Source organism: Manis pentadactyla, chromosome 9 (assembly GCF_030020395.1).
Source record: "Manis pentadactyla isolate mManPen7 chromosome 9, mManPen7.hap1, whole genome shotgun sequence".
NCBI lineage: Eukaryota > Metazoa > Chordata > Mammalia > Pholidota > Manidae > Manis > Manis pentadactyla.
This window is the reverse complement of record NC_080027.1, coordinates 14,791,143-14,805,192: the sequence shown is the minus strand read 5'-3', so window position 1 is coordinate 14,805,192 and position 14,050 is coordinate 14,791,143. Positions and strand designations below refer to the sequence as shown.

Sequence of the window (14,050 nt, the reverse complement as noted above, 5' to 3'; positions counted from 1 at the left end):
CGTCTCAAACGGAATAATTCAGTTATAATAGACACCTAGAGAGCACACAAACACACACACACACGAGGGCACTGAAGACAAATGAAAATAAAAACGACCGAAAGGGGTGGATTTAGGAAGATTCGGGCAGGCAGTCGTAGACGAGCGCAACTCAATGAAGGAAGGGCGGAGCTTGGCTCCAATTCCGCCAAAGGGGCCGGTTTTACTTCTAAGATGGCCGCGCCCACGGCGCGCCCCGTTCCAAGATGGCCGCCGCCACAGGATCCGTGGCAATATGGCGGCCTCACGTGACTGCGTTTCACCGTACAAGGGCTTCTCAGGAGGCCCCATGCTTAAAATGGCGGCTCCAGGCATCCAGATTTCTCAGTATGGGCCCTTCCGTGCTCGTCTCTTCTCAAAATGGCTACCCCAGCCCTCGCCAACCCGGGATGTACCCCTACACACCTCGGAATCTGCAAGTCGACGTCCCCCCACAACCCTGTGACGGCACATGGATGGCTATAATCAAGGCTCATGGGATAAGGGGCCCCTGCCAGCACAGCACAGCACAGCAGGAGTTGATCGCGTGGATCTTGCGAGGGAATATAGGTTTCTACGGTTTGCCCCAGTCGAGGCTCCCTTGGGAGCAGAAACAAGCGTGCGGTCAGTACCCGGCGCCACTATCGGGGCATCGTTCCTTGGTTGCCTCCTGGCCTCCCTAGGAGCCGGATAAGCCTGAAATAGTTCACTTTGGGTTTTCTGGCAGAACTGGGGCTTGCTTTGCTCCCATTACTCCTTTAGGCCCATCCCGTCACATCTGCCAGACGCATGCCCCTGCCGCTAGTGTACTTACATCCCTCCTCGTGGTCCATCATACTGCCTGGCCAGAGGCCAAACGAAGGCTTAGTGTCTGTCTCATGACATTACCTCCCAGACCCAAACTTGGGTAGTTTGAGTGCCTTGCTGTAAGTATTTTCCTTCCTTCTATGGGTGAACATACAGAGGTGGGACCGGGGCCAAGGCAGAGAAGGAAATAGTCCCAGGATGTCTTCTCCTCATGCATTGAAATTCAGGGATACGTCCTTCCCAGAGGAAGTCTAGGCCAGCTACGGTTTGTGCCTGAATACACTTTGGGGAGGAGGGCTGCCCTGCAGTAGTAAGAGGATGACCTGTATTAGGGATGGCCATCATCCCCAGCTTCTACACACCTTCACAGGAAGATAACAAGGGGAGACGCTTAGAGAGGAAACCGAAGGAAAAGGGTGTTGTACTGGTACTGGACTCAGTTTTCCCATGGATGTCTCCATGGGCTCCAATGAACTTGTGGCACTTTCCAGAATAGCTTCCCAGCTGTTTATGGATTTCTGAGCCCTAACAGGTCCTGGAGATCACCTAATTAATTCTCTTATCCTAGATATGAAGAAACAGGTAACCAACCTGATTGCCTTCCTAAAGTGGGGACCTACCCTCATTCTCTTCAGGAGACCGCTTTAGTTTCTTCTTGGTGCTTCCTGAGAACTCCTGGATCAGGTGTGTTTCCAGTCCCTGTGTCCTGAGTGTCTGGCAAATAACCAGCACTCAAATACTTAATGAATAATGGTACTATACATGCTTAAATGGCAAGAGGTGAATAGCAGATACTAAGAACCTTTCTCTTCTACTGAGTCAATGTTGGGCAAATTCCAGGGTTAACTGAAAATTTCCAGATCAGCTCAGACTTGGCAAAAAGCCAGAAGTACTCAATAAATATAATCTTGATGTTAGGTTAAAAAATGAAAAACCTCTGCTCAATTTTTCTGCATAATTCTCATACTCATCAGATTACAGTGAATGGCTACAGAGTTGGGAAAAAAATGGCACTCAAATTACTGGACAAGGCTTGAGCTATAAAAATATAAAAAATGGTCAGTTCTAACACTGAGTACTTTAAAAATCCTAGAGAATGAGCAAGCACTGAAATCAAGAATAGCCCTTAAGGAACAAAGCTGTAAGTAAGGCTCTGGGGTCTGAATCTGTGTCATGTACATGAGGATTTAGAGCAGTATCTATATATTCACTTCTCCTTTCAAACACTGCATGCCCTAAGCCTATGGCATCCCAGCCTTAATAAGTCCCTGACCATTTATTAGAAATTAAAATTAGCATCAGTTCAGTGATGGTAATGCAATAATGCTTTTGTTAAGGTTACCTTCTCATTCTCTAAACTCGCTAGGAAATAACTGCCATCAAACATCTTCTGTTGAATGAGTTGGCTTTTCCTCCTAAATGGTAATTACTCGTGAATAATCTTATTTGGCTCCTGAATGGAACCTTACATTTAACTTGAGGTATCCAAATGGTTTTAATATAGGCCAAATAGTGAGAGGTCATGACATTATTTTCTTCTACTCCAATGGCTCAGGCTCTTAGCATAAGAACCACCATGTGGGCCAACAACCCGAGAGTGAAAATGTGGCTGGTTCCCAAGTGAAGGCATGGTAGCACAGCCATGCAAAGCAAAGCCTCCTTGGTTGGACCCAGTGCAACTGATGAAGCAGCATCAAAAATAATCTCTCTCCCCACCCACCATGACACACTCCATCCCAGTCAGTGCAGCCACAGGAGATAGGGTGAATTCAATCCAAATGGTTATTTATTCTAAAACTGGAAGCTACTGTTGCCTACATTTTTGCCAGAATGTTGTAATGAGAACAGGGGAAGAAAAGTTACAGATGTAAACAATGACACAATTACATTTTTTTAAAATGGTAAAACCCTTTTTTACTGGCCACTTCCAAGAATGCTTTACAGGTTGTGCAAAAACATTTACAGGCTCCATGTGGTGTTTGTTTTTTCTCACAAGCTTTTCCATCTACAACTACAACAGACGTCTGATAGAACACTAAACAAGTCTTCTAAGGAAAACAAGGCTAGGGATACCTCCTGTTAATCCACATTTTCCCCTTTAACATTGTTTTTTTCATAAAAAGACAGACAGAAACAAAACCCAGACATCTACTGTGTTGCAAGTGATCTCTTGGACTAAACTAACAAGGACGTGGCAGCTTCACTCTCCACCCACCTAGAAAAAGAGCTTTTTAAAAAAGGATGACTTTCTAGTGTCAAAAATTAACAGCAAGTACCTCCTAACCCCCAAAACGGCTTTGGCCCTGAGGGCCTAGCATCAGCAAAGCATCAGACTATAAAAAGATGCTATTTGCTGGAGAACTAAGTGTTTGCAAAGGGTGGCAGCTTCTGCCGCAAATTCTATTTTCTATTATAATCTTGCCCTAGGGGAATTTCTTTGGGCTTCAGTTTTTACCTCCTTACCTTGACACTATGAGCAAAGCTTTCTCAAAATCCCTTCATGATAAAAAGTTAGTGGGTTACAAAGAAGTTCATGCAATCACTTCACCCACTGCCACACACAAATCCATTTGACGGCACCACAAGAAAGCAGGCGCCAAGAAAGGACATCCTTATGAGCAAGCAAACTTACTTCCTACTAGCCCCCTATTCCAGCCTCTGGGTCAGAGGTAATTGTGTGGGGCAGAAGGTTGTGTCACAGACAGGGGTGACTAGAGGGCCAGAATAGGGCCTGAACACCAAGAGAAGGGTTGCATGGCAGTTAACAGTGGGACAGGGCGAGACAGATCAAATTTCAGAACAAAATTTTAAATAGAGAACTCCTCAGGTGAGTAAATGAAACTGCAGTGTTTCCAGGTAACACAACCCAGGGTTTTCTCACTGGGAAGTGCCACAATACGTGGCGTTTGCTAAGTAAGCTCTTGGCTGACACCAAGCTGAGCAGGAAGATGAACTAAATTGGAAGCTAAATATTGGAAGGGAATACTCATATCCCACATATATTCTTGAACTCAGCAACCTGAAGCTGTTTGTCAAGAACTGGGAGGGTGTTGGTAAAGTTACAAACAAAAACTATCCCAACTGAAATCTCTTGGCTAGAGGCCTCTCTAGGGACACGCAGGGCAAGCACCCCAGGAGGAATCCTGTTACACAAAGTCTGGAAGGGGTGCCCCCCCTTTCATGCACGCGTTACACACGCTCACATTCACACTTCGCAAGTTTCAGCAGCCCCACTGAGCTGCCTCCCACCCCCACCCTCCCCTTCTATTCACTCTCTACCTGTGTATCAAAAAACCCAGCAGGGCTCGAGCCCTCCATACTGTATAAAATAGTTGCTATTCTCAGCACCTGGGCCTGGTAGCCCACACCACAGGATTCACCTATATACATATCCTGCTGCAGAGAAAAGAATCCTGCTTCGTTTCCGTGTGACCTGAAACCCTGAGAAACGTTCCTTCTCTTGCACTGTAAGAGGACAGATACTCTAACAGAGATGATTTCAGAGACTTTCCCACCTGTCTCAACCTTGGCAGACAGATAGCAGAGACTGGCAGATCACAATCTTCAGGCTGAGGGCTACAATTCCATTCTCCCCTAACATTTTATGGAAATACACTAACGGGTACACAGAGGTTGCGAGCTATTCTGCCCTGCAGTCAAGAAGTCTCCGTGCCTCCTTGGGCTGAGAATCCTATATAATAGAACCACCCAATGGTAGTCTCCATGCCTCAGCCAACTAGCACAAAGGCACAGAAAAGTGGACATAGGGACATTGTGGCTCCCCAGCCCACCAGACCAGATATCCCAAGAGGGAAAGGTCGGTAAAGAAAATACAAACGGTTAGTTGGTGCAATTGATTGATAAGAGCCAATCGTTTATTTTCACTGCCCGGTCACAAGCTCTCCCTCTGTCCCCACTCCTGCCTGCTCTGGAGAGTGAGTGCCCTCACAGGCGTCCCACCCTGTCCACACCACCTCCTCACTCTCCCTTACTTGGCTGCCAGTCCAGCTGCCTTAGCATGTCAAAAGGGTGATATTTTCAGTTCTTTTCCTGTCGACTGCAGGGTACAGGACAGGCAGCCCTAAGTGCCACTTTCTGCGCAAATGTTTTTTGATTACAAATATCTAACTAGGTTTGAAATGTTTTATAGAATAAGACAATATTCTTTTCAACAAACTTTAAAAAAAATGTACAGTTTTGTTGTTTCCACCTCCCCCCTCCCCCACCCACCTGCTGGCGCACCCTCCCCCCCACCCCTCCCCGGCAGCTCAGCCCCACCCCGACAGCCCGTTTTCCTTGGTTGTGTTTGGGGGAAGGGTGCCTTGCACCCCCAGAGATTCGGCTTCATGGCTGGCAGGCAGCAATGGCCGGGGCTTCACCGATACCCTTGGTAACCGTAGTAGTTCCTGTAGTATCGGTCTCTGTCCTGGGGGTGATAGTAGTAATTCTGCCACTAGAAGAGAGGGGAAACCACATCACTTGGAGCCATAGCTGGATGCGGACAGAGGCTTGACACTCATTCCTCTGATCCTTCCTCCCTTCCCCCTTTCTACCCCCAGAAGATACTCACATCCCGATTGTACTGTCTGTAATAGTCTCTGTATCTGTTGTACTCATAATCTCGCCCGTAGAATCTATCATAATCTCCTCTGTATCGATCGTAGAAATTACGGTACCCCTGAGAAAGGAGAGAGGGAAAGAGTGAAGATTTATGGTTTTCAGTGTCACGATCCACTGCTATCCCCCGTCTTGGTGAGACACGAACCTTAGCTTGATATTGTAAACAGGCTTAATCTTCCCAGGAGAAATCGTTCCAGAGGAAGACATTAAATGGGCAAACCCTAAGCCCTGAGAAAACAGCCCAAACCACTCTGCTCCCCCGAGCCAATAGGAATGGCTATCACGACCCAGAGGGAGGAGCAGAAGGAGGGCTGCACTCACCCCTCTGTTTCCAGACTGCCCCCAGTACTGCTGCCCGTAGGCCCGGTTGTCGTAGCCTCGGCGCTGCCCGCCCACTGGAAGAGAAATGGAGAGCGCGCTCAGACAGCCGGCACGGGTCCTGGCTCCACATCCGAGTGGGAACCAAAAAGTTGGAGCCAAAGGCAATGGTGGGGGAATAGGAGGCCTGCTCTGTCAGGCTCACACAATGTTAATTAAAGCATCAGCCAGGATCTTTTTAAAGAGTCTGAGGGGGGAGGGCAGAGGATTAGAGACATAAGAAAACCAAGCCACCTTGCTTTGGTAGCCCCTTAATTCCTGAAAAACATTTAAGATGGCAAAAGGATACATAGCAGTTAGAAACAAAAGTTAAAACTGCCATTCATAGAATCATAGTCTGAACACTATGCTCCTCCAGGGCAGGAACTGTTGGTATTCAAATGCCTTGCACTTAGCAGGCATTTGAAAAATGTTGTTGACTTGTACTTACACACGCACACACACATTTTCAAAGGGCAGTGAATGCACACTGGACGTTACCTGACACTGGACATTCAGGAGAGACATTAATTCCACTACTAGTGTAACTTACTCTGTAACCCAAAAAATGATTGAAAAAATGCATTCACTTTCTGGTCCACACAGTTGTGCTGATCCAACCGACAAAACAGCAAGAAAACTTAAGATGAGAATTCAATTTCACTGCACAAATCCTTCCGATATACTGCAACAGTGAAATGGGGAACCCATATAAAAATGCAAATGAGATGAATGAGAAGCCTCACACATTTCTTTTCAGGGAGACATATTTTTGTTGAAAAATAACTACCTTTTATTGGACTATGGACAAAGCACAAGCTGGGGGGAAAGGACACAAGAAGAATAAGCTCCATAAAGAAGGTACTTCCTTTTTGTTAGTGACTTGCATCGACCTTTCCATGTGGATCCTGCTATAGTCAGCGCAAAGAAGGAACTGAGGCTGGGGGCCAGCAGGTCGCCAGGACTCACCATAGCCTTGTCCTCGGCTTCGGTTCTGCCGGTTGCGCTTGTTCCGGTTGTTTCGGCGGTTTGTCCGCTTCTCAGAGGGGGGCAGCAGCTTCCTTGCCTCCTCCTTGTACTTTGTGACAATGGGCAGAGCTTCCTCCCTCTCAAGCTCCCCGTATGTCACCTCATCCATATAGTCGCATTTTTCAGGCAGAGAGAAGTTGGCTATAAGAGTAAGAGAGAAGCTTGTAGGCCTGAAAAGTGCATAGACGGGTAAGATCTCATTATGAAAATCCTATTACAAGATGAACAAGATTTTCTAAGCCTTGTCTACGATGTATAAAAAAGTGCTGGATCCATACCAGCATGTTTAAATAAGTAATTCACTTTCTCTACCATAAACCTTCCCTAAATTCTAACAGCCCCAATCAAAAGGCTACTTGCAAACTATAGATTTCCAAGTTCTCAAGTGATCCATAATAAATTAAGAGTGAATTGGGTTAAGGTTTCTTATCAGGACAGAAGCAGGTAGCCAGAAGCTAAAAGTAACTGAGAAAGTTTTGGTGCTGGTCAGATAAGATGGTAAGAAACACATTTTAAAATAGACTGTGAGAAACTGAACTGAGCCTAATGACATTTTCTCATTTATACAAAGAGAACAGGAAACAAGAGTACAAGAGGTCTCATTCACCACCTGTGCATGATGGACTGGCACATTAGCCAATCTACAGACATCAAGTTTAGAGGCCAAGTCCCAGTTCAAAAGGACTCTCTTGATTCTTAGACAATTCCAGTTAACCATCAGTTTAATACAACTGAGCTAAATTCCTCCAAGTGTCTGAATATCAGTTATGGCTGGCAGAGTCCATGCTGAGTAAACTTGGTAAATCTGGCTCTTAGATGTGTAACCAGCAACCATGCCTGGGCATTATTAAAACTTGAAGAGCCAGTGGTTGATAGGACAGATGGAATGCCAGGAGCCGAAGGCAACAAGGAACACTCTTAAGTGAACACAAGCAGCAGGATCAATCAAGATAGTTAATTTTGCCTTATGGGGGCCTTGCTATAAGACTTTGTATCACATTAAAGATTTCAGGCACATACCAAAACCAAAACAAAAAACAAGTCTAATGTTATACTGGAAATTAAGATTTATGATAAGATTGTTCACTCCATCATATTTTAATTTGAAACCTCCCCACTATAGTATGTAAGTTCAATGAAGGCAGAGCTTTGTTTCATTCAGTTTCTCTATGTCTAGAATTGTACTGGACAGATAAAAGACACTCTTTTAAGTATTTACTAAATGAGTAAGTGGCTTAATGAAGCCTCTGGCTTGAGTTTAAATTACGCTGTGGTCCTACCACTATTTCCCTCTTCATATCTTATCCAAAATGAGTCAAGGGTTACTGCTTCTTCATTCACTCTACTCATTCATTATCTACAAGAGCCCACACCCATTAATTTACTCTTTAGATTTACATGTTAGATGTGGAAAGTCACGCCAGGTGCCAAGAAACCCTAAAAAGGTGCATTCTGACAAGGACAGACTCCCTCACCAGTAGAACTTCAGCTCACCTTTCATCTCCAGCATTATAGACTCAGGCACATCATCTCCCTCCACTTCCTTCCTCAACTCCAGCCTCTTCTTCCAATCTTCCTCATTAGGGACAACCACCAACACTTTCCGAGAGAAAGTCTTGAACAGCAGGAGCTTCCGCCGTTGGCCAGAGCTGTACACGTTACACTAGGGACAGGATAAGTGACATGTTTGAGGAATCAAAAGTACCCCTCATATTCAATCAAAACACTTATTAGGCAACTTTTATAAAGTTTCTGTTGAATGTCTGAACAATACCTGATCAAGAATGAAGTTCCTCTTTGTCCGGGAAGCAATCTGGACCAGCTTACTAAGGCACTGGGAGGCTTGCTGAACTAAAAGGTCTCGGCTTTTGGGGTCTATCTCTGGCTCCTCGAGCCCCTTCATCTGATGAATTTGGGATTAAGTGAAGAGAAACACAAGAAGTTATGCAATAAGTTAAAGCCCAGAGTCACCAGTGAACATTACTTCTTTAAATGCCATCAAAGCCACCACATCAGTTTATTCCTATCTCTCAGTACAAGGAATACTGTCCATTTCCTGCAGGAGTCATTTTCAGTCCTGATCTGGATATATTTCAGATTTTATCTACTTTCAGAAATTTGACAACATAGCAAAAGGAAAAAAAACTACTTTTAACATATATTGAGAACTCATTTCTGTATTTATGGCCCTTGTTCTCAGACATTTGAAAGATTAACTCCACTGGGAAAAGGTTATGGGGGCTTCTTGGTACCTCCAGAGCAAATCCCACAGCCAATGAACCTCCTCCAGCAACTCACCCTCATTTGATTGAGCACAGTCTCAGCTCCCAGGACATTGTATCTTTTCTCAGGGTTTTCTTTTGCGTATTTCAGTGCCCATTGCGTCTTTCCAGACCCAGGCAGTCCCACCATCAGAATCACCTGCAAGTAAACAGAACAAGGAATGCTATGAAAAAATAAGTGAGGGTCACATTTATAAAGCCCAATTTAATAATGAACACCCTCCCCTGACCCAGTATGGTAAGGCTCTGAGAACAATAGCTGTCTGCCCACCACTCCAAAACCTAAGCACTAAGTGTTTGCACACTGTTTGGCATACCTCACACTCTTCTATAGTCTTGGGAGGAACTGCAGTGCGTACACGCTCCTCAACAGGCACAGCATGGATGAACACAAACTCTTCTGGTGGTGGGAAGAAGGGTTCCTCCTTCTGACCGAAGTTTAATTCTACAACACAATTTTTGCAGAGGACATGGGGTAGGAGAGCCCGGTCTGCCAGGGATTCCTTGTTGATCCAGAATGCCACACCTAGGTCTTCTCCATTCTTGGAAAAGGAAAGTTCTACTTGTTCAGTCCCAAAATTCTACAATGACAACAGATAAGAGCATTTATGGGCTTAGAGGGTTTGAGGTTGATTAACTCTTACAACTTAACCTTTTCAAAACCTGCAGTTGTGTGCTGCAGAACACAACTAAGCCAAGAATGCATCAAATGCACAGACAGCAGACAGAGGGAAGCAAACTGAATTCCCAGGGCCCTTTAGCCACTCTTTGCCAAGAAGCCACAACTTTCAAGAGCACTTACAGCAAAGCAGCCAATGACATCATTCTCCCCAAAAGCTTGGCCAAATTCCTCAAACTGCCCATTCTCAGCCTTGAGTCCTCGCCCATCGAAACCATAGGAGAATTCATCCTCACCTAGAAGAGTCAACCAATTAAATCACCCAACTTCCCATAGAATAAGCAATAATGGCAGCAAACACTAGTGATTAAGTTAAAAGTAACTTTACCAAGCTGTGGTTGGGAAAAATCAACAGACCATCCAACTCGAAGGAGGGAAACCTCTGTGCAGCCTTCTTTCATTGGGAGGTTCTGGGTTACCTGGTCAAATGAGAAAATGAACTTTCAGATACTCTGACCAACAAAGGACCAGAGTCTGAGAAAGATTTTTACACAAATTGAAAACGACAACTTTCACAATTCAAGACTGGAGTAATAACTGCCAATGAACTTAAACCAAAGTCATGGGGGTCAATTTCTTGGTTAGTGGAACTAGATTATCATTAAAGCATGGTGCCCTTTTCTGCACTAGTACTATACTGAGGGGCAGGGGTCCAGTACATAGTAGTTTAATAAATAATTCAGTAAATGAGTGATCTTAATGAGCTGTACATAATACCTTGGCCTCAAAGCAGACTTTCCCCTTTGTCACTCCATAAGTACTCCGTGCCCCAGACCAAAGCGTGGGGAACTTCTCTGAGAAAAGTGGCTGCCCTCCATAGCGGTCTTTGCTCACTTGAAAATGGAGATCAGAGGTATCTGTTAAGAAAGAAGCATTCTGTTCACTCCAATGCCCAACATTTGAAAGCCACCAACAGTACACAAACATACCCAATTGTCAAGAATGGATACAAAGTTATCCATGCATTAAATCTCTTATAAGTGGCAGGCCATATGAGTTTGAATCTCCGAAGTCACTTTTGATCAGTTAGAAACCCCAACCTATTTGCCTTGTACATACACGTGTCCAGGTTCACAAGAGTTTGATCCTCCTCCTCCTCTTTTGTCTCCTCTTCAGGGGGTGGTGGAGACTTTGAGCTATACATGTGAGAGAAAAATAAATGCAATGCAACCAAAGCCCTTTTCTTGGAGGGGTGTCTGCACGACACCAAGTCCATTTTAAACTATTAGTGAATATAAAATTCCAGGAGACAGCTTCTTCCAACAAATGATAATAGGGCAACAGGAGCTCTCAGAGTAGAGTCAATCTAAAATTTATGCCTATAAAATCCTAGTCCATTTTAATCCAGCCCTCTTTCCAGACTCTCCAATCAACACCAGGTATACCAAAATCAGAGCAGACACTCCCTTCAATGAAAGGGACTGTTTCCCTCACCGGCTGTGGTAAGCCTCCTCTCGGAATTCATAGTAAGCTCGGCCATGTTCATCCTTCTCATCCCGCTGTCTCTTTACCCCCCGCCGCTCACCATCTGAGCCTGCTGGTTTTGATTTTTCACTATCTTGGTCATCTCCTACAAAAAGGAGGGAAAGAAAATCAGCAGTTTTCATAAGGGAATGGAGAATAAGCTCAGAACCAACAGAGGCTAACGGGGGATCTGGGTATCTGTCTAATCAGAACAGCTAGGTTATTCCCACTGCATTCACAGAATGTTTTATTTCCAAAGATCACCTCCCAGTCATTCACTGGGATTTTATTTTAAAAAAAGACATTATGGGCTAATTACAGTCAAGGAGTAGATACAGACTGGACAATTTCTGCATTCTAAATTTATCTGCTTAAATCAGGTCAAACTTGCAGATTTTCCCAATACATGACATAAAAAAAAATAATAAGCCAAGTCTTCAAAAAAAAAAACACTTGTTAAATTTTGATACTTGTCAGATTTGGATTTAGACACAATATATATTTTCCAATGCTCTCCCACAACTTCATGATACAGAAGCCTTTTTTTTTTCTCTTAAAGAGTTTGCCTATCCAGCTTTAAAATGCATATCCAGCTTTAAAATGCATACCTATCCATGGCTTTACTTACATAGAAGATGGACAGAACTGTATTTTTATCATGGATTTTTAATGAAAATTGCAAGAACAAACCATTAAGTCACAACAGACCCATAAATAATACTGTATCGTTACTGCACACAATTTGGGGCAGAAAGGTGCTGTCACATATTTAGCAAAATTCTTTACAAGAGGAAAGAAATGGAGTTTTTCCTTAGGCTTTTGTAATTTGCAACACTAAAAAGGTTTTTAATAACTTCCTTAAAGCAGTGCTTTATCCCTCATCTTTTCTATCTTCTACTTGGAATACACATTAAGTCAAAGGTTATGTAATGGGATTTTTGTTCCAGGACATAGAACAATCTGCAAGTTGCACGTGACTGTAGTAGAATGGGTTCCAATAATACCATGATCCTAAACAGCAGCCTAAAAAACATTATAAGAAATAAGGCAACCCACTTCATAGTAAGACTTGGAAGCAGCTCTAATTTTCCTCCCTACTCTGAGACTGTCAAGTATCAGCTCTAATCATCCAATCACTTCAAAGGAAAAGAGAAAGGTCACTAACTCCCTGGGGCGACTCTACACAGTCTCTTCCACAAGGTTACTCAATGGACCCACCAACACCTCCATCGTTTCAGTTCAGGAAGTCAGACACCTGAACTGTAACAGGCTAGCTAAGTGTACAGCAAATCTACAAATGTGCCCAAGCACAGATTCAGTGGGAAGATTAAAATTTAATCGTAAGAATTTCAGCAAAGTAAAACCCTTAAGAGAGGTAATGTTTGCTAACTGATTCTATATGCACTAGATTAAGATTTTGCCTTCGCTGGTTAACTGTTAAACCCAACACTCACACCACAAGCTGCTAAAGCAGAAGCAAGGTTAGATTTCCAGATTCTATGTGTGTGTGGCTCGAGCTCTAGTAATGTGCTTTGGATGGAGTGAACTTCGACGAACTTAGATTATTGCTTAATATTTTTATGGCGGAAAAGTCAAAGATAGCCCAAAGGCGAAACCTCCAACCGTCGGTCTGGCTGTCCGTGTAATCGTTAATTCCTCAGCGCATTCTCGGTTTAGGAAAAGATAACCAACACCGCGGGAGGCTGCTCCACAGGTCGCTCACAAGCAGTTCGCATGCAAAACCGCTCACTTCCATCCACTACCACCAAGGAACCAAGTAGGCAGGAACCTCCCTCCTGCAGAGTGCGGAGCCACAAGAGGCAGCCAAAACCCCCCAAGACGGATAGTGAATGGAAGCCACTTCCCCTGAGGAGTCCCATCAAATGGAGTCGGGAATCTTGCACTTTTCAGGCAAGTAAGAACAAGGAATCGGAACCCGCGGTGCAGGGCTGGGTGCTGGGTCAGGGGCGCACTGGGCAGGTTGGAGCCGGGCTCCGCTGCCAGCTCCTCACCCTGTTCCTCCGCGGCCTTGTCACCCGGCGCCTCGGATCCCGGCGTCTCGTCCCCGCTCCGCTCCTCCGGCTCCTCTTCCTCACCCTTGCCGGTGCCCTGCTCTTCGCCACCATTCACCCCATCTGACCCAGCCGTGGCCTCCTCCGCTGGCTTCTCGGAGGCATCAGGCTCGGCCGCGGCCTCCACGGCTGCCGCCTCCGGGGGCTCCGGCGACGGCTGCGCGGCCGGGCCCGGGGCCTGGGCAGGGGGTGGCTCTTCGTCCTCGTCCTCAAGCAGCGCCTCCTCGTCCTCTTCTTCCTCCTCTTCGTCCTCCTCCTCGTCCCCGCCCGGGCCGCCGCCCGACGCGGCCACAGGCCGAGGCTCCGCCTTGCAGGCCCCACCGGGCCCGGGCCCGCCACCGCCGGCCTCGTCCTCCAGCATCTCGGCGTCCAGCGCCTCCTGCAGCCGCTGAGCCAGATCCACCTTGAGGCCGCGTGAGTCCAGGCCCCGCCGCTGCAGCTCCGACCGCAGCTCGGTCACTTTCAGCCGCTTCACCTCCATCGCCGCCGCCGCCTCCTCCGCCTCCCGCCGCCTCCTCCCCTGAGAACCGTCGTCCGAGCCCGACCGCGCAGGCGCCGCCGCCGCCCGCCTCCGCCTCACGCGCCAGCACTGAGCCCGCGCGAGCGAGTTGCACGCACGTACGCACGCAGCCAGCGAGGGCTGTGCGCAGTCTCCGCTCTGTAGTGTGTGTTTCTCTGTCCCTCTTCCCTCTCTCTTTTGGCCCACGGAACCCAAAACAACC

The 14,050-nt window shown here is 46.0% G+C and overlaps 1 protein-coding gene across 1 annotated transcript; it reads right to left on the bottom strand.

Moving 5' to 3' along the window:
• Positions 1 to 2,593: 2,593 nt before the first annotated feature.
• On the bottom strand, positions 2,594 to 14,032 carry HNRNPUL2 (heterogeneous nuclear ribonucleoprotein U like 2). The gene is made up of 14 exons (XM_036926160.2): positions 13,269 to 14,032; positions 11,227 to 11,362; positions 10,852 to 10,928; positions 10,510 to 10,649; positions 10,121 to 10,211; positions 9,916 to 10,028; positions 9,431 to 9,694; positions 9,130 to 9,252; positions 8,606 to 8,734; positions 8,326 to 8,494; positions 6,772 to 6,972; positions 5,767 to 5,840; positions 5,396 to 5,503; positions 2,594 to 5,278 (listed from the first exon to the last, which is right to left on the bottom strand). The coding sequence occupies exons 1-14, from the start codon at positions 13,807 to 13,809 to the stop codon at positions 5,201 to 5,203; spliced, it is 2,244 nt and encodes a 747-aa protein (XP_036782055.2). The 5' UTR covers positions 13,810 to 14,032; the 3' UTR covers positions 2,594 to 5,200.
• Between the last annotated feature and the right edge of the window lie 18 nt (positions 14,033 to 14,050).